Source organism: Oncorhynchus mykiss, unplaced genomic scaffold (assembly GCF_013265735.2).
Source record: "Oncorhynchus mykiss isolate Arlee unplaced genomic scaffold, USDA_OmykA_1.1 un_scaffold_212, whole genome shotgun sequence".
NCBI lineage: Eukaryota > Metazoa > Chordata > Actinopteri > Salmoniformes > Salmonidae > Oncorhynchus > Oncorhynchus mykiss.
Window position 1 is genome coordinate 194,348 of NW_023493683.1, and position 18,047 is coordinate 212,394.

The 18,047-nt window shown below is 49.2% G+C and overlaps 1 protein-coding gene across 7 annotated transcripts in view; it reads left to right on the forward strand.

Moving 5' to 3' along the window:
• Window positions 1-18,047, forward strand: part of LOC110533223 (proteasome adapter and scaffold protein ECM29) — a 45,738-nt gene that overhangs the window by 20,492 nt on the left and 7,199 nt on the right. For all 7 annotated transcript variants that reach the window (XM_036972915.1, XM_036972909.1, XM_036972910.1 and 4 more), the window contains 20 exons: window positions 155-246; window positions 575-709; window positions 1,271-1,442; window positions 1,710-1,882; window positions 3,386-3,487; window positions 3,745-3,868; window positions 4,646-4,791; window positions 5,432-5,486; window positions 8,342-8,456; window positions 9,368-9,554; window positions 9,967-10,134; window positions 10,553-10,738; window positions 10,919-10,966; window positions 11,430-11,548; window positions 12,535-12,685; window positions 13,557-13,712; window positions 14,175-14,241; window positions 14,510-14,601; window positions 15,813-15,879; window positions 16,194-16,391. In XM_036972915.1, the coding sequence (XP_036828810.1) occupies window positions 155-246; window positions 575-709; window positions 1,271-1,442; window positions 1,710-1,882; window positions 3,386-3,487; window positions 3,745-3,868; window positions 4,646-4,791; window positions 5,432-5,486; window positions 8,342-8,456; window positions 9,368-9,554; window positions 9,967-10,134; window positions 10,553-10,738; window positions 10,919-10,966; window positions 11,430-11,548; window positions 12,535-12,685; window positions 13,557-13,712; window positions 14,175-14,241; window positions 14,510-14,601; window positions 15,813-15,879; window positions 16,194-16,391 (2,553 nt within the window). The remainder of the gene's footprint in view (window positions 1-154; window positions 247-574; window positions 710-1,270; window positions 1,443-1,709; window positions 1,883-3,385; window positions 3,488-3,744; window positions 3,869-4,645; window positions 4,792-5,431; window positions 5,487-8,341; window positions 8,457-9,367; window positions 9,555-9,966; window positions 10,135-10,552; window positions 10,739-10,918; window positions 10,967-11,429; window positions 11,549-12,534; window positions 12,686-13,556; window positions 13,713-14,174; window positions 14,242-14,509; window positions 14,602-15,812; window positions 15,880-16,193; window positions 16,392-18,047) is intronic.

Consider the following 18,047-nt stretch of genomic DNA (forward strand, 5'->3'; position numbering starts at 1 on the left):
AAGCTCCGTTTCACCGTTGTTGATATTGTGAAGTGAGCATATCTGTTTAGATTCCAGGCTAGTAAATACATAATTCATACCTTATAACTGATACCAAAATGTATAGATACATTTGTATGTTTTTAAATGTTTTATTCTTGATTTATTTTGAAAGGAGTCCCTGTGATGTACTGTCTTCTGGAGGTGGTGTCTGTCTGTCCTCACAACCTGGCCCCCATGTTTATCCACAAGATCGACTGGATCAAGGTAAAAAAATCATGCTGCGTGCTTTGCTAATTGATGCTACTACTGTAAAAGACACCATGGTATGCTAATTGACGCTACTTATGTAACCTATTAATTGGAAAGCTAATGCTACGCTAATTGACGCTATGTACTATACAACTCCGATATAGTACCTTGATATGCTACATGCTAGGCCAATGCTAAGAAATGCTAGTCAATGCTACTACTGTAAAATATACGTTGGTATGCTGCATGCTATGCTAACGCTAGTCGATGCTACATCTAAAGGATACGTCGGTATGCTACGCTAACGCTAACCGACGCTAATACTACATTTCCCTTTCCGCAGAGTCTAATGAACACCAACAAGGAGGACCTAAGGGAGCTAGCAGCTCAGCTCTACGCTGTGGTGGTGTCCACCATGTCAGGAAACGAACTGAAGACTGCCGTTCAGACGCTCATCAAGATCACTAAAGATACACACGTAGGTAGCCCCTCCCCCTCCTGTAGATACACACGTAGGTAGCCCCTCCCCCTCCTGTAGATACACACGTAGGTAGCCCCTCCCCCTCCTGTAGGTACACACGTAGGTAGCCCCTCCCCCTCCTGTAGTTACACACGTCTGTAGCCCCTCCCCCTCCTGTAGGTACACACGTCTGTAGCCCCTCCCCCTCCTGTAGGTACACACGTCTGTAGCCCCTCCCCCTCCTGTAGGTACACACGTCTGTAGCCCCTCCCCCTCCTGTAGGTACACACGTCTGTAGCCCCTCCCCCTCCTGTAGGTACACACGTCTGTAGCCCCTCCCCCTCCTGTAGGTACACACGTCTGTAGCCCCTCCCCCTCCTGTAGGTACACACGTCTGTAGGCCAAGGAGTGAAATGTTTATTTTCACATATATTTGCTGCACATAATAGGACCCAGTTTTTCCTGGTCTCAAAATGTGTTTTTTATACGGTCATTTTGAATGTAATGTACTGAAGCAAAAGTTGTCCCAGTTTCACTGAGCTGAAAGTAAAAACCTGTATTCCCTGTTGGAAACTGCAGAGCCCCGAGACCCAGCACGGAGCCATCATGGCGCTGGGCTACATGGTGGCCAGGTACATGAGCAAGAGGAAGTCCTTCGCCAACGGAGACTCCGCCCTCAACCGGGAACAGAGGATGAACGACACGCCCAAGGAGGACGAGGAGCTGGTCGCTATAGCAACCAAAGCCATCGGTAGGGTGACGGTCACCGTTGTTTATTTTTCAGATAATATTTACTCTTTTTTTACAAAAAAAATTATGCTAATTATTTTTGACCAGTTTTATGCTAATTCACATTGTTATAAGAAATTACTCATATTTATCATTTTTAAATATATTTGTGGAAAGAACACAGTTTAAGGATGAAAGGTGTAGTCGAGGCAGTAAAAGAGGACCTTTCGATCCAATGTTGTGTTTCCAGGTTGGTTCATGTCGTGTGTGTGTGTGTGTTCGTTCCCAGGCTCTTTCCTAGACAGTGGTTCCCCTCTGCTCGCTGTCGCTGCCTGTACGGCCCTCGGGGAGATCGGGAGGAACGGGCCTCTGCTCATCCCTTCAGAAGGAGAGGGATTCACCAAACTCGCCGTGGTGGAGAAGATGCTGGCTCGCATCCCCTCTGGGAAAGAGACCCTCAAGGTAACCATGGATACAGCGGCATTTCGATGTACAGATGGGTTGTGATGCTATACCGTGATAATTACACTCTGGGGATGTTTTAAATACGTTGTAAATGAATTGGTTTGGACCATTTTCATAATGGACATAACTATTGATGTGAAGAGAGACTCGAATCCAACTCCCTTTCTGTCTGTTCAGGAGGAGAGGATCCATCCAGACTGTTAGGTAGACAGGTGTAGTTAGATGTGGTCTCTGTCTGTTCAGGAGGAGAGGAGCCATCCAGACTGTTAGGTAGACAGGTGTAGATGTGGTCTCTGTCTGTCCAGATGAAGGAGAGGATCCATCCAGACTGTTAGGTAGACAGGTGTAGATGTAGTCTCTGTCTGTCCAGATGAAGGAGAGGATCCATCCAGACTGTTAGGTAGACAGGTGTAGTTAATAGTGAGATGTGGTCTCTGTCTGTTCAGATGAAGGAGAGGATCCATCCAGACTGTTAGGTAGACAGGTGTAGATGTAGTCTCTGTCTGTCCAGATGAAGGAGAGGATCCATCCAGACTGTTAGGTAGACAGGTGTAGTTAATAGTTAGATGTATTCATGTGGTCTCTGTCTGTTCAGATGAAGGAGAGGATCCATCCAGACTGTTAGGTAGACAGGTGTAGTTAATAGTTAGATGTATTCATGTGGTCTCTGTCTGTTCAGATGAAGGAGAGGATCCATCCAGACTGTTAGGTAGACAGGTGTAGTTAATAGATAGATGTGGTCTCTGTCTGTTCAGGAGGAGAGGAGCCATCCAGACTGTTAGGTAGACAGGTGTAGTTAATAGATAGATGTATTCATGTGGTCTCTGTCTGTTCAGGAGGAGAGGAGCCATCCAGACTGTTAGGTAGACAGGTGTAGTTAATAGTTAGATGTGTTCATGTGGTCTCTGTCTGTCCAGATGAAGGAGAGGATCCATCCAGACTGTTAGGTAGACAGGTGTAGTTAATAGATAGATTTATTCATGTGGTCTCTGTCTGTCCAGATGAAGGAGAGGAGCCATCCAGACTGTTAGGTAGACAGGTGTAGTTAATAGATAGATGTATTCATGTGGTCTCTGTCTGTCCAGATGAAGGAGAGGATCCATCCAGACTGTTAGGTAGACAGGTGTAGTTAATAGTTAGATGTGTTCATGTGGTCTCTGTCTGTCCAGATGAAGGAGAGAGCCATCCAGACTGTTAGGTAGACAGGTGTAGTTAATAGATAGATGTATTCATGTGGTCTCTGTCTGTTCAGGAGGAGAGGATCCATCCAGACTGTTAGGTAGACAGGTGTAGTTAATAGATAGATGTATTCATGTGGTCTCTGTCTGTTCAGATGAAGGAGAGAGCCATCCAGACTGTTAGGTAGACAGGTGTAGTTAATAGTTAGATGTATTCATGTGGTCTCTGTCTGTTCAGATGAAGGAGAGGATCCATCCAGACTGTTAGGTAGACAGGTGTAGTTAATAGTGAGATGTGTTCATGTGGTCTCTGTCTGTCCAGATGAAGGAGAGAGCCATCCAGACTCTGGGTTATCTACCAGTGGGAGATGGAGACTTTGCCCACCAGAAGAAGCTGCTGCAGGGGCTCATGGACTCTGTGGAGGTAAGGGGACTGGCTCTCATTTAATGGAGCCTTTTAAGACCTTTATGAAGCTTCATAAGACCTTCATGAAGCTTCATAAGACCTTGTTTATCATGCAGAAAGAACTGATATGATGAGAAGCAAGAATTTAACCCTTTCCACCTTTCTCTCCCTCCCCCTCTGTTTCTCTTCCTCTCTCTCTCTCTCGCCCTCCCCCTCTGTTTCTCTCTCTCCCTCTTCCTCTCCCCCCCCCCCCCCCCTCTCTCTCTGTCTCCCAGGCCAAACAGGTAGAACTACAGTTTACAGTAGGTGAGGCCATCACCAGTGCTGCTATAGGGACCAGTTCTGGAGCTGCCAGGGACCCCTGGACCTGTACTGAGGAGCAATACAGTCCCCCAGACAGTAAGACTACACACAGTGGTTCAATCCACAGTGGTTCAACCCCTCAATCCACAGTGGTTCAATCCACAGTGGTTCAACCCCTCAATCCACAGTGGTTCAATCCCTCAATCCACAGTGGTTCAATCCCTCAATTCACAGTGGTTCCAGCCTTCAATTCACAGTGGTTCAATCCCTCAATCCACAGTGGTTCAATCCACAGTGGTTCAACCCCTCAATCCACAGTGGTTTAATCCACAGTGGTTCAATCCCTCAATCCACAGTGGTTCAATCCACAGTGGTTTAATCCACAGTGGTTCAATCCACAGTGGTTCAACCCCTCAATCCACAGTGGTTTAATCCAGTGGTTCAACCCCTCAATCCACAGTGGTTCAATCCACAGTGGTTCAATCCCTCAATCCACAGTGGTTCAATCCACAGTGGTTCAACCCCTCAATCCACAGTGGTTTAATCCACAGTGGTTCAATCCACAGTGGTTCAACCCCTCAATCCACAGTGGTTCAATCCACAGTGGTTCAATCCCTCAATCCACAGTGGTTCAATCCACAGTGGTTCAACCCCTCAATCCACAGTGGTTTAATCCACAGTGGTTCCACCCTTCAATCCACAGTGGTTTAATCCACAGTGGTTCAATCCACAGTGGTTTAATCCACAGTGGTTCAACCCTTCCTGTGGTGTGAAACACAGCTCTGACTGATTTTGGTTCTTGTCTTTTTAATGCGTTTTCTATTGGTTGTTTTTTACTGTCGTAACTGTCCAATCCTCTTGTCTCCCTGTCAGATGTGGAGAGTAATGATGTGGTTCCGTGGGTGCTGAACTCTATCCTGGCTAAGTACATCCCAAGTCAAAACCCCCACGTCAGACAGGCTGCCTGTATATGGCTGCTCTCTCTGGTGAAGAAGCTGCACCAGCACAAAGAGATCAGGGTACGGACACTAGGGGTCAGGGGTCAAGAAGCTGCACCAGAACAAAGAGATCAGGGTACGGACACTAGGGGTCAGGGGTTAGGGGGTCAAGAAGCTGCACCAGCACAAAGAGATCAGGGTACGGACACTAGGGGTCAGGGGTTAGGGGGTCAAGAAGCTGCACCAGCACAAAGAGATCAGGGTACGGACACTAGGGGTCGGGGGTCAAGAAGCTGCACCAGCACAAAGAGATCAGGGTACAGTATGACTGGCTGGGGGTTATGGGTCAGGGGTCAGGGCTGGGGGTTAGGGGTCAGGGCTGGAGGTCAATAAGCTGCACCAGCACAAAGAGATCAGGGTACAGTATGACTGGCTGGGGGTTATGGGTCAGGGGTCAGGGCTGGGGGTTAGGGGTTAGGGCTGGGGTGTCAAGAAGCTGCTCCAACACAAAGAGATCAGGGTACCGACACTGGGGGGGGGGGGGGTTAGAGATCGGGGGTTAGGGCGGAGGGTCAAGGGCTCAGACTTGATTGAAAGGTCAAGAGTGGGAGGGGGGGGGTCAAATGTCAAGTCTGAGATCCAAGATAACAGAGGAAAGTGACGGAGAACTAAATTCCTTGTGAGTTATTGACTCTCTTGAACTTTTTGTCTCATCTTCCAGTCTCACCTGAAGGAGATCCAGACGGCTTTCATCTCCATCCTGTCAGACCCTGATGGTGAGTCAGCGACTCCATGATCACTCAGACCACAATAATAAGCTCAATGGGGGTAACACAGTGGATCATAGGACTGATGTGTGTAGAATGGGGGTAACACAGTGGATCATAGGACTAATGTGTGTAGAATGGGGGTAACACAGTGGATCATAGGACTGATGTGTGTAGAATGGGGGTAACACAGTGGATCGTAGGACTGATGTGTGATTGTGTGTAGAATGGGGGGTAACAGTGGATCGTAGGACTGATGTGTGATTGTGTGTAGAATGGGGGGTAACACAGTGGATCGTAGGACTGATGTGTGATTGTGTGTAGAATGGGGGGTAACACAGTGGATCGTAGGACTGATATGTGATTGTGTGTAGAATGGGGGGTAACACAGTGGATCATAGGACTGATGTGTGATTGTGTGTAGAATGGGGGGTAACACAGTGGATCGTAGGACTGATGTGTGTAGAATGGGGGGTAACACAGTGGATCATAGGACTGATGTGTGTAGAATGGGGGGTAACACAGTGGATCATAGGACTGATGTGTGTAGAATGGTGGTAACACAGTGGATCATAGGACTGATATGTGATTGTGTGTAGAATGGGGGTAACAGTGGATCATAGGACTGATGTGTGTAGAATGGTGGTAACACAGTGGATCATAGGACTGATGTGTGTAGAATGGGGGTAACAGTGGATCATAGGACTGATGTGTGTAGAATGGGGGTAACACAGTGGATCATAGGACTGATGTGTGTAGAATGGGGGTAACAGTGGATCATAGGACTGATGTGTGTAGAATGGTGGTAACACAGTGGATCATAGGACTGATGTGTGTAGAATGGTGGTAACACAGTGGATCATAGGACTGATGTGTGTAGAATGGGGGTAACAGTGGATCATAGGACTGATGTGTGTAGAATGGTGGTAACACAGTGGATCATAGGACTGATGTGTGTAGAATGGGGGTAACACAGTGGATCATAGGACTGATGTGTGTAGAATGGGGGTAACACAGTGGATCATAGGACTGATGTGTGTAGAATGGTGGTAACACAGTGGATCATAGGACTGATGTGTGTAGAATGGGGGTAACACAGTGGATCATAGGACTGATGTGTGTAGAATGGTGGTAACACAGTGGATCATAGGACTGATGTGTGTAGAATGGGGGTAACACAGTGGATCATAGGACTGATGTGTGTAGAATGGGGGTAACACAGTGGATCATAGGACTGATGTGTGTAGAATGGGGGTAACACAGTGGATCATAGGACTAATGTGTGTAGAATGGGGGTAACAGTGGATCATAGGACTGATGTGTGTAGAATGGGGGTAACACAGTGGATCATAGGACTGATGTGTGTAGAATGGGGGTAACACAGTGGATCATAGGACTAATGTGTGTAGAATGGGGGTAACAGTGGATCATAGGACTGATGTGTGTAGAATGGGGGTAACAGTGGATCATAGGACTGATGTGTGTAGAATGGGGGTAACACAGTGGATCATAGGACTAATGTGTGTAGAATGGGGGTAACAGTGGATCATAGGACTGATGTGTGTAGAATGGGGGTAACAGTGGATCATAGGACTGATGTGTGTAGAATGGGGGTAACACAGTGGATCATAGGACTGATGTGTGTAGAATGGGGGTAACACAGTGGATCATAGGACTGATGTGTGTAGAATGGGGGTAACAGTGGATCATAGGACTAATGTGTGTAGAATGGGGGTAACAGTGGATCATAGGACTGATGTGTGTAGAATGGGGGTAACAGTGGATCATAGGACTGATGTGTGTAGAATGGGGGTAACAGTGGATCATAGGACTGATGTGTGTAGAATGGGGGTAACAGTGGATCATAGGACTGATGTGTGTAGAATGGGGGTAACACAGTGGATCATAGGACTGATGTGTGTAGAATGGTGGTAACACAGTGGATCATAGGACTGATGTGTGTAGAATGGGGGTAACACAGTGGATCATAGGACTGATGTGTGTAGAATGGGGGTAACACAGTGGATCATAGGACTGATGTGTGTAGAATGGGGGTAACACAGTGGATCATAGGACTAATGTGTGTAGAATGGGGGTAACACAGTGGATCATAGGACTGATGTGTGTAGAATGGGGGTAACAGTGGATCATAGGACTGATGTGTGTAGAATGGGGGTAACACAGTGGATCGTAGGACTGATGTGTGTAGAATGGGGGTAACACAGTGGATCATAGGACTGATGTGTGTAGAATGGGGGTAACACAGTGGATCATAGGACTAATGTGTGTAGAATGGGGGTAACACAGTGGATCATAGGACTGATGTGTGTAGAATGGGGGTAACACAGTGGATCATAGGACTGATGTGTGTAGAATGGGGGTAACAGTGGATCATAGGACTGATGTGTGTAGAATGGGGGTAACAGTGGATCATAGGACTGATGTGTGATTGTCTGAAGATTAATATTCTGTCTGATGGTAAATCCAGTACATCCATCTAAACCCTGATCCATATATCCACCCACTCAAGACCTAGGTATTGTTCTTGTCTTCTCTTCCCATCTTCTCTCTCTCCTCTCCTGATACCCCTCTTCTCTCTCTCTCCTCCCCTGATCACCTCTCTCTCTCTCTCTCCTCCCCTGATCACCTCTCTCTCTCTCGCTCCTCCCCTGATCACCTTCCTCTCTCTCTCTCTCTCCTCCCCTGATCCCCCTCTTCTCTCTCTCTCTCCTCCCCTGATCCCCCTCTTCGCTCTCTCTCTCTCTCCTCTCCTGATCCCCCTCTTCGCTCTCTCTCCTCCCCTGATCCCCTTCTTCTCTCTCTCTCTCCTCCCCTGATCCCCCTCTTCGCTCTCTCTCCTCCAGAGTTGAGTCAGGACGTGGCATCTAAAGGTCTTGGTCTAGTCTATGAGATGGGAGGAGAGGGAGACCAGCAGGAACTGGTGTCTACACTGGTCGAAACACTGATGACTGGCAAGAGGTGAGAGAGAGAGATGGAGGGGGGGGGACCTAATCAACACCAGTGAAATGCACCTGTTGTGTTTGTAATCCTGAGGTCATGAATGACCTGCTGCACACCGGTTTAATTTAGGTTTCAAACAAAACAATACTAGTGAAACGACTCTCTTCACACTGTTTAACCAAATCGATGTCGAGTGTTTTTTAAATTTTTAATCAGCCCGTCCTAAACATGTAGCGTCGTGTTGTTGACGTGTTCAGGGTGAAGCATGCCGTGTCGGAGGACACCGAGGACTGTTGCTATCGGTCACCTTTTTTAATCAGCCCGTCCTAAACATGTAGCGTCGTTTGTTGACGTGTCGGAGGACACCGAGGACTGTTGCTATCGGTCACCTTTTTTAATCAGCCCGTACTAAACATGTAGCGTCGTGTTGTTGACGTGTTCAGGGTGAGTGAAGCGTGCCGTGTCGGAGGACACCGAGGACTGTTGCTATCGGTCACCTTTTATAATCAGCCCGTCCTAAACATGTAGCGTCGTGTTGTTGACGTGTCGGAGGACACCGAGGACTGTTGCTATCGGTCACCTTTTATAATCAGCCCGTACTAAACATGTAGCGTCGTGTTGTTGACGTGTTCAGGGTGAAGCATGCCGTGTCGGAGGACACCGAGGACTGTTGCTATCGGTCACCTTTTATAATCAGCCCGTACTAAACATGTAGCGTCGTGTTGTTGACGTGTCGGAGGACACCGAGGACTGTTGCTATCGGTCACCTTTTATAATCAGCCCGTACTAAACATGTAGCGTCGTTTGTTGACGTGTTCAGGGTGAGTGAAGCGTGCCGTGTCGGAGGACACCGAGGACTGTTGCTATCGGTTACCTTTTTATAATCAGCCCGTACTAAACATGTAGCGTCGTGTTGTTGACGTGTTCAGGGTGAAGCATGCCGTGTCGGAGGACACAGAGGTGTTCCAGGGAGAGGCTCTGGGGAAAGCACCGGACGGACACGGACTCTCCACCTACAAGGAGCTGTGCTCATTGGCCAGTGACCTCAACCAACCGGATCTGGTCTACAAGTTCATGAACCTAGCCAATCACCACGCCATGTGGAATTCCCGCAAGGTACAACCAGGAAGTGAACATGTAGCTCGTGTAATAATATGAATTAATGGGTTGAGAAAAACAAACATTGTATTAGAAACATGAATTAAAACTGTTTGTTGTTGTCTTTGAACAGATTCTAATCAAAATAGCGACACATTCAGAGACCTGATTTGACTTGTTGTTACTTTTCAAACACTCAGTAGTTTTTGTCACTAGTGGTGATCACTCTCCTTTCTCTCTCCTCTCCTTTCTCTCTCCTCTCTTTTTCTCTCTTTTTCTCTCCTCTCTTTTTCTCTCTTTTTCTCTCCTCTCTTTTTCTCTCCTCTCTTTTTCTCTTTCTCTCCTCTCTTTTTCTCTCCTCTCTTTTTCTCTCTTTTTCTCTCCTCTCTTTTTCTTTCTCTCTCTCTCTTTTCACTTCTTTCTCTGCCAGGGAGCAGCGTTTGGGTTCAACATCATAGCAGCGAAGGCAGGAGAGCAGCTCGCCCCCTACCTGCCCCAGCTGGTACCACGTCTGTACCGATACCAGTTTGATCCCAACCTGGGCATCAGGACGGCCATGACCTCCATCTGGGATGCTCTGGTCACTGACAAGAACATGGTACACACACACACTACCACGGTACACACACACACACACATTACCACGGTACACACACACACACAAATTACCACGGTACACACACACACACAAATTACCACGGTACACACACACACACACACATTACCACGGTACACACACACACACACATTACCACGGTACACACACATTACCACGGTACACACACACACACACATTACCACGGTACACACACACACACACACATTACCCACACACTACCACGTTATAGAAATACACAATCGCGCACTCACCTTCTCTCCATCTCTCTACCCCCCTCCCTGTCTACCCCCCCTCCCTGTCTACCACCCCTCTCTCTACCCCCCTCTCTCTCTCTCTACCCCCCCCCCCCCCCCTCTCTCTCTCTACTCCCCCCCCCCCCCCCTCCCCCTCCCCCCAGGTGGATAAGTATCTGAAGGAGATCCTCCAGGATGTGATATCTAACCTGACCAATAACATCTGGAGGGCCCGGGAGTCCGCCTGCCTCGCTCTCAACGACCTCATCCGAGGACGCAACGCCGACGACCTCATCGACCACCTGGAGGAGATCTGGGAGACCCTGTTCAGGGTTCTGGACGACATCAAGGTGCTCACACACACACACACACACACACACACACACAGCTGTAAACACACACAACCACAAACAGACTATTCCTGGCCTAGGGACTTGTTGTGTGATGTCAGATGGGTTATTATAGCTGGGGGGGTAGTGTTTTGTGTCTGTGTGGTTGTTGTGTTGACCTGTGTATTGTCTGTCTAACAGGAGTCTGTAAGGAAGGCTGCTGATATAACCCTCAAAACACTGAGTAAGGTAAGGAGGCTTTACTGTGTGTGTGACATCTCCAGGTGTGTGTGTGTGACATCTCCAGGTGTGTGTCTGTGTGTGTGTGTGACATCTACAGGTGTGTGTGTGTGTGTGTGACATCTACAGGTGTGTGTGTGTGTGTGTGACATCTACAGGTGTGTGTGTGTGTGTGTGACATCTACAGGTGTGTGTGTGTGTGTGACATCTCCAGGTGTGTGTGTGACATCTACAGGTGTGTGTGTGTGACATCTCCAGGTGTGTGTGTGTGTGTGTGTGTGACATCTACAGGTGTGTGTGTGTGTGTGTGTGACATCTACAGGTGTGTGTGACATCTACAGGTGTGTGTGTGTGACATCTCCAGGTGTGTGTGTGTGACATCTCCAGGTGTGTGTGTGTGACATCTACAGGTGTGTGTGTGTGACATCTACAGGTGTGTGTGTGTGTGACATTAATCTCTCTCTGTCTCCAGGTGTGTACTAGGATGTGTGAGTCGTCAGGTTTAGCAGCCCAGAGGACTGTAGCTGTTCTGTTACCAACCCTCCTGGATAAAGGCATTGTCAGCAACGTGCCTGAGGTCCGCTCTCTCAGGTAACGCCTCCACATGTGTGTGTTCATTGGTCTCTGTATATGTTCTGTCGGTCTCTCGCTCTGTCGGTCTCTCGCTCTGTCGGTCTCTCGCTCTGTCGGGTCTCTCGCTCTGTCGGGTCTCTCGCTCTGTCGGGTCTCTCGCTCTGTCGGGTCTCTCGCTCTGTCGGGTCTCTCGCTCTGTCGGGTCTCTCGCTCTGTCGGGTCTCTCGCTCTGTCGGGTCTCTCGCTCTGTCGGGTGTCTCGCTCTGTCGGGTCTCTCGCTCTGTCGGGTCTCTCGCTCTGTCGGGTCTCTCGCTCTGTCGGGTCTCTCGCTCTGTCGGGTCTCTCGCTCTGTCGGGTCTCTCGCTCTGTCGGGTCTCTCGCTCTGTCGGGTCTCTCGCTCTGTCGGGTCTCTCGCTCTGTCGGGTCTCTCGCTCTGTCGGGTCTCTCGCTCTGTCGGGTCTCTCGCTCTGTCGGGTCTCTCGCTCTGTCGGGTCTCTCGCTCTGTCGGGTCTCTCGCTCTGTCGGGTCTCTCGCTCTGTCGGGTCTCTCGCTCTCGCTCTGTCGGTCTCTCGCTCTCGCTCTGTCGGTCTCTCGCTCTCGCTCTGTCGGTCTCTCGCTCTCGCTCTGTCGGTCTCTCGCTCTGTCGGTCTCTCGCTCTCGCTCTGTCGGTCTCTCGCTCTCGCTCTGTCGGTCTCTCGCTCTCGCTCTGTCGGTCTCTCGCTCTCGCTCTGTCGGTCTCTCGCTCTCGCTCTGTCGGTCTCTCGCTCTCTCTCTGTCGGTCTCTCGCTCTCTCTCTGTCGGTCTCTCGCTCTGTCGGTCTCTCGCTCTGTCGGTCTCTCGCTCTGTCGGTCTCTCGCTCTCTCGCTCTTTCTGTTCTCTCTCTCGCTCTGTGGTCTCTCTCTCGCGCTCTCGGTCTCTCTCTCTCTCTCTCTCTATATGAATGAAATGTAAAACTTTTAGAGACATTGTTGGCCGTAGCAGTTAAGCAGCCCTCCTCCCTCCAGTATCCAGACCTTGGTGAAGGTGTCTAAGACAGCTGGTAATAGGTTGAAGCCCCACGCCCCTCGTCTGATCCCAGCACTCCTGGAGGCTCTCAGTGTCCTGGAGCCACAGGTCCTCAACTACCTCAGCCTCCGAGCCACGGAGCAGGAGAAGGTAACGTACACACAGAGAGAACACACTTACTAAACCTCAGCCTCCGAGCCACGGAGCAGGAGAAGGTAACGTACACACAGAGAGAACACACCTACTAAACCTCAGCCTCCGAGCCACGGAGCAGGAGAAGGTAACGTACACACAGAGAGAACACACCTACTAAACCTCAGCCTCCGAGCCACGGAGCAGGAGAAGGTAACGTACACACAGAGAGAACACACTTACTAAACCTCAGCCTCCGAGCCACGGAGCAGGAGAAGGTAACGTACACACAGAGAGAACACACCTACTAAACCTCAGCCTCCGAGCCACGGAGCAGGAGAAGGTAACGTACACACAGAGAGAACACACCTACTAAACCTCAGCCTCCGAGCCACGGAGCAGGAGAAGGTAACGTACACACAGAGAGAACACACTTACTAAACCTCAGCCTCCGAGCCACGGAGCAGGAGAAGGTAACGTACACACAGAGAGAACACACTTACTAAACCTCAGCCTCCGAGCCACGGAGCAGGAGAAGGTAACGTACACACAGAGAGAACACACTTACTAAACCTCAGCCTCCGAGCAGGAGAAGGTACATACCACACACACAGACTATAACTGCAGTTTCTCCAGAGGTGTGATTATCGGCAGTAATTGACGGTCTCTCTCTCTCTCTCTGTCTCTCTCTGTCTCTCTCTCTCTCTCTCTGTCTCTCTCTCTCTCTCTCTGTCTCTCTCTCTCTCTCTCTCTGTCTCTCTCTCTCTCTCTCTCTCTCTCTCTGTCTCTCTCTCTCTCTCTGTCTCTCTCTCTCTCTCTGTCTCTCTCTGTCTCTCTCTCTCTCTCTGTCTCCCTCTCTCTCTCTCCCTCTCTCTCTCTGTTTCTCCAGAGTGCCATGGATGCTGCCAGACTCAGTGCTGCCAAGTCCTCCCCCATGATGGAGACCATCAACATGTGTCTGCAGCACCTGGACGTGTCTGTTCTGGGGGAGCTGGTCCCCAGACTCTGTGAGCTACTGAAGAGTGGAGTGGGTCTGGGCACCAAGGTAACACCCTCTCTCACCAACCTGAATACTGAACCGTGTCTCAGCCTGACGAGTTGGACACGTTGTCGGGAAGTCAAATCCTCCGCTGTTTTCCTTGGTGATAAACTGCATATTGTGTCTTAATGCTCCCCCTATGGCCCCCCCCTCCCAACTGGTGTTACCCTGCCCCCCAACTGGTGTTACCCTGCCCCCCAACTGGTGTTACCCTGCCCCCCAACTGGTGTTACCCTGCCCCCCAACTGGTGTTACCCTGCCCCCCAACTGGTGTTACCCTGCCTCCCAACTGGTGTTACCCTGCCTCCCAACTGGTGTTACCCCCCCCCCCCCCCCCTGCAACCCTGAACATGTGACCATTTAAACACTGTCTCCTCCAATCACACCTGCAGCCCTGAACATGTGACCAGTAAACAGTCTGAATCTGAATGAATGTCACAATACCAGTGTCTCCCCTTGTTGTTCCAGGGTGGTTGTGCCAGTGTGATCGTGTCCCTCACCGTCCAGTGTCCCCAGGACCTCACCCCTTACTCAGGTAACCACGTTACCCTCTGGGGTACAGGTAGACTTTACCGTACCGACCCCCCCAGATGTCCTGTCTGGTCAACAGCCAGAAGGAGAAATGGAGAGATGGAGTAGGGTTCTGTCTTGGTCAGTTCACTACAACCTCTCCTCTATGGTCTGGTTTCCCTGGACTGGGCCTTCTTTACTGTCTCTGTCATGATGTATGTTCTGTGTGTGTGTGTCTCTGTGTGTGTCTCTGTCTGTGTGTGTGTGTCTCTGTCTGTGTGTGTGTGAGACAGGTAAACTGATGAGTGCCCTACTGAATGGGATCCATGACCGTAGCAGTGTGGTCCAGAAAGCCTTCTCCTTCGCTCTGGGACATCTAGTCAGGGTGAGTAGGATGGCGTTATCTAACTAACTGCATCAGTGTTAGTTTATATATATATATATATATATATATACACACACACACACACACACACACACACACACACACACAGTGGGGCAAAAAAAGTATTTAGTCAGCCACCAATTGGGCAAGTTCTCCCACTTAAAAAGATGAGAGAGGCCTGTAATTTTAGTCTTCAGTCTTCCCAGCCTGGTGCAGGTCTACAATTTTGTTTCTGGTGTCCTTTGACTGCAATCTTGCTTGTTTATAGGTGACCAAATACTTATTTTCCACCATAATTTGCAAATAAATTCATAAAGAAATCCTACAATGTGATTTTTTTTTCTCATTTTGTCTGTCATAGTTGAAGTGTACCTATGATGAAAATTACAGGCCTCTCTCATCTTTTTAAGTGGGAGAACTTGCACAATTGGTGGCTGACTAAATACTTTTTTGCCCCACTGTGTGTGTGTGTGTGTATATATCACAAAAGTGAGTACACCCCTCACATTTGTGTAAATATTTGAGTATATCTTTTCATGTGACACTGAAGAAATTACACTTTGCTACAATATAAAGTAGTGAGTGTTCAGCTTGTATAACAGTGTAAATTTGCTGTCCCCTCAAAATAACTCAACACACAGCCATTAATGTCTAAACCTCTGGCAACAAAAGTGAGTACACCCCTAAGTGGAAATGTCCAAATTGGGCCCAATTAGCCATTTTCCCTCCCCGGTGTCATGTGACTCGTTTTAACCTGAAGTCAGGACTGGTTTCATTCACCTGACTGGTTGTATTAATAGAAATGTCTTGTCTCCTCAGACAGCGAAGGACATCAGTTAGTTAATATATAACCTGAAGTCAGGACTGGTTTCATTCACCTGACTGGTTGTATTAATAGAAATGTCTTGTCTCCTCAGACAGCGAAGGACATCAGTTAGTTAATATATAACCTGAAGTCAGGACTGGTTTCATTCACCTGACTGGTTGTATTAATAGAAATGTCTTGTCTCCTCAGACAGCGAAGGACATCAGTTAGTTAATATATAACCTGAAGTCAGGACTGGTTTCATTCACCTGACTGGTTGTATTAATAGAAATGTCTTGTCTCCTCAGACAGCGAAGGACATCAGTTAGTTAATATATAACCTGAAGTCAGGACTGGTTTCATTCACCTGACTGGTTGTATTAATAGAAATGTCTTGTCTCCTCAGACAGCGAAGGGCAGCAGTGTAGAGAAACTCCTACTGAAACTCAACACCTGGTACCTGGAGAAAGAAGGTGAGACAACAGGATCTGTCCCGTCTACTTCCTCCTCTTATTGCCCAGTCCCCCAAAACAACCACGAGACACTGCTCCTAGATCAGCGGTGTCCGGCTCACTTCCTGGAGGGCCCGAGCGTCTGCGGGAATTCTCTTGGTAGTTGATTTAGTTAGGAACTCTCGTGACCTGGTTGTCTGTCTCTTTTTAAACCGAAAGGATGAACAACTCAGCGGCCGTCCAGGAAGTGAGTTGGACAGCCCTGCTGTCGAGGATTGACGTTGACAGCGTCTATTCAGTCTCTAAAGATGACATGGCTCTTTGTCCCCCCTCAGAGCCGGTGTACAGGTCGTCGTGCGCCCTGACGGTCCACGCTATCAGCCACTACAGCCCTGATGTCCTGAAGGGGCATGCGGTGGTAGCGTTGCCGCTAGCCTTCTTGGGTATGCACCAGGCGCCGGGACCAGACGAGGAGAAGGGAGAGAGCCACGACGCCACGCTGTGGAACGAAGTCTGGCAGGAACACGTACCAGGTTAGAGAGAGAGGAGAGGAACACACACCTGGTCAGAGAGAGAGGAGAGACACACACACCTGGTCAGAGAGAGAGAGGAGAGAAACACACACCTGGTCAGAGAGAGAGGAGAGAAACACACACCTGGTCAGAGAGAGGAGAGAAACACACACCTGGTCAGAGAGAGGAGAGAAACACACACCTGGTCAGAGAGAGAGAGGAGAGAAACACACACCTGGTCAGAGAGAGAGAGAGGAGAGAAACACACACCTGGTCAGAGAGAGAGGAGAGAAACACACACCTGGTCAGAGAGAGAGAGAGGAGAGAGAAACACACACCTGGTCAGAGAGAGAGAGAGAGAGAGTGGAGAGGAACACACACCTGGTCAGAGAGAGAGAGGAGAGGAACACACACCTGGTCAGAGAGAGAGAGAGGAGAGAAACACACACCTGGTCAGAGAGAGGAGAGAAACACACACCTGGTCAGAGAGAGAGAGAGGAGAGAAACACACACCTGGTCAGAGAGAGAGAGAGGAGAGAAACACACACCTGGTCAGAGAGCGAGAGAGAGGAGAGAAACACACACCTGGTCAGAGAGAGAGAGCGAGAGAGGAGAGAAACACACACCTGGACACACACAGTGGAGCGTCACTATGGACTAAGGCTCTGTAGAGGGAGTGTCTGGTCGAAGGCACTGCATTGCTGTGTTAGCTGTGCCACTAGAGATTCTGGGTTCGAGTCCAGGCTCCGGCCACGACCGGGAGACGCATGGGGCGTACAATTGGCTCAGCGTCGTCCGGGTTAGGGGAGGGTTTGGCCGGGCAGGGACGTCCTTGTCCCATCGCGCTCTAGCGACTCCTGTGGCGGGCCGGGCGCAGTGCACGCTGACACGGTCGTCTGGCACGTTGGTGCGGCTGTCTTCAGGGTTAAAGCATTATGTCAAGAAGCAGTACGGCTTGGTTGGGTCGTGTACCGGAGGACGCCTGGCTCTCGACCTTCGACCTCTCCCCAGTCCGTACGGGAGTTGCAGCTATGAGACAACACTAACTAATCAAATCAAAGTTTATTTGTCACGTGCGCTGAATCCAACAGGTGTAGACTTCACAGTGAAATGCTGATTTACAGGCTCTAACCAATAGTGCAAAAAAGGTATTCGGTGAAAAACAGGTAAGTAAAGAAATAAAACAACAGTAAAAAGACAGGCTATAAACAGTAGCGAGGCTATAAAAGTAGCGAGGCTATATACAGTAGCGAGGCTATATACAGTAGCGAGGCTATAAAAGTAGCGAGGCTATATACAGTAGCGAGGCTATATACAGTAGCGAGGCTATATACAGTAGCGAGGCTATATATAGTAGCGAGGCTATATACAGTAGCGAGGCTATAAAAGTAGCGAGGCTATATACAGTAGCGAGGCTATGAAAGTAGCGAGTCTATATACAGTAGTGAGGCTATATACAGTAGCGAGGCTATGAAAGTAGCGAGGCTACATACAGACACCGGTTAGTCAGGCTGATTGCGGTAGTCTGTACATGTAGATATGGTTAACAGCTCTGGTACCAGTGGGACGGTAGCTCTGGTACCAGTGGGACGGTAGCTCTGGTACCAGTGGGACGGTAGCGTCTCACCTCGACAACAACCAGTGAAATTGCAGGGCGCCAAATTCAAAACAACAGAA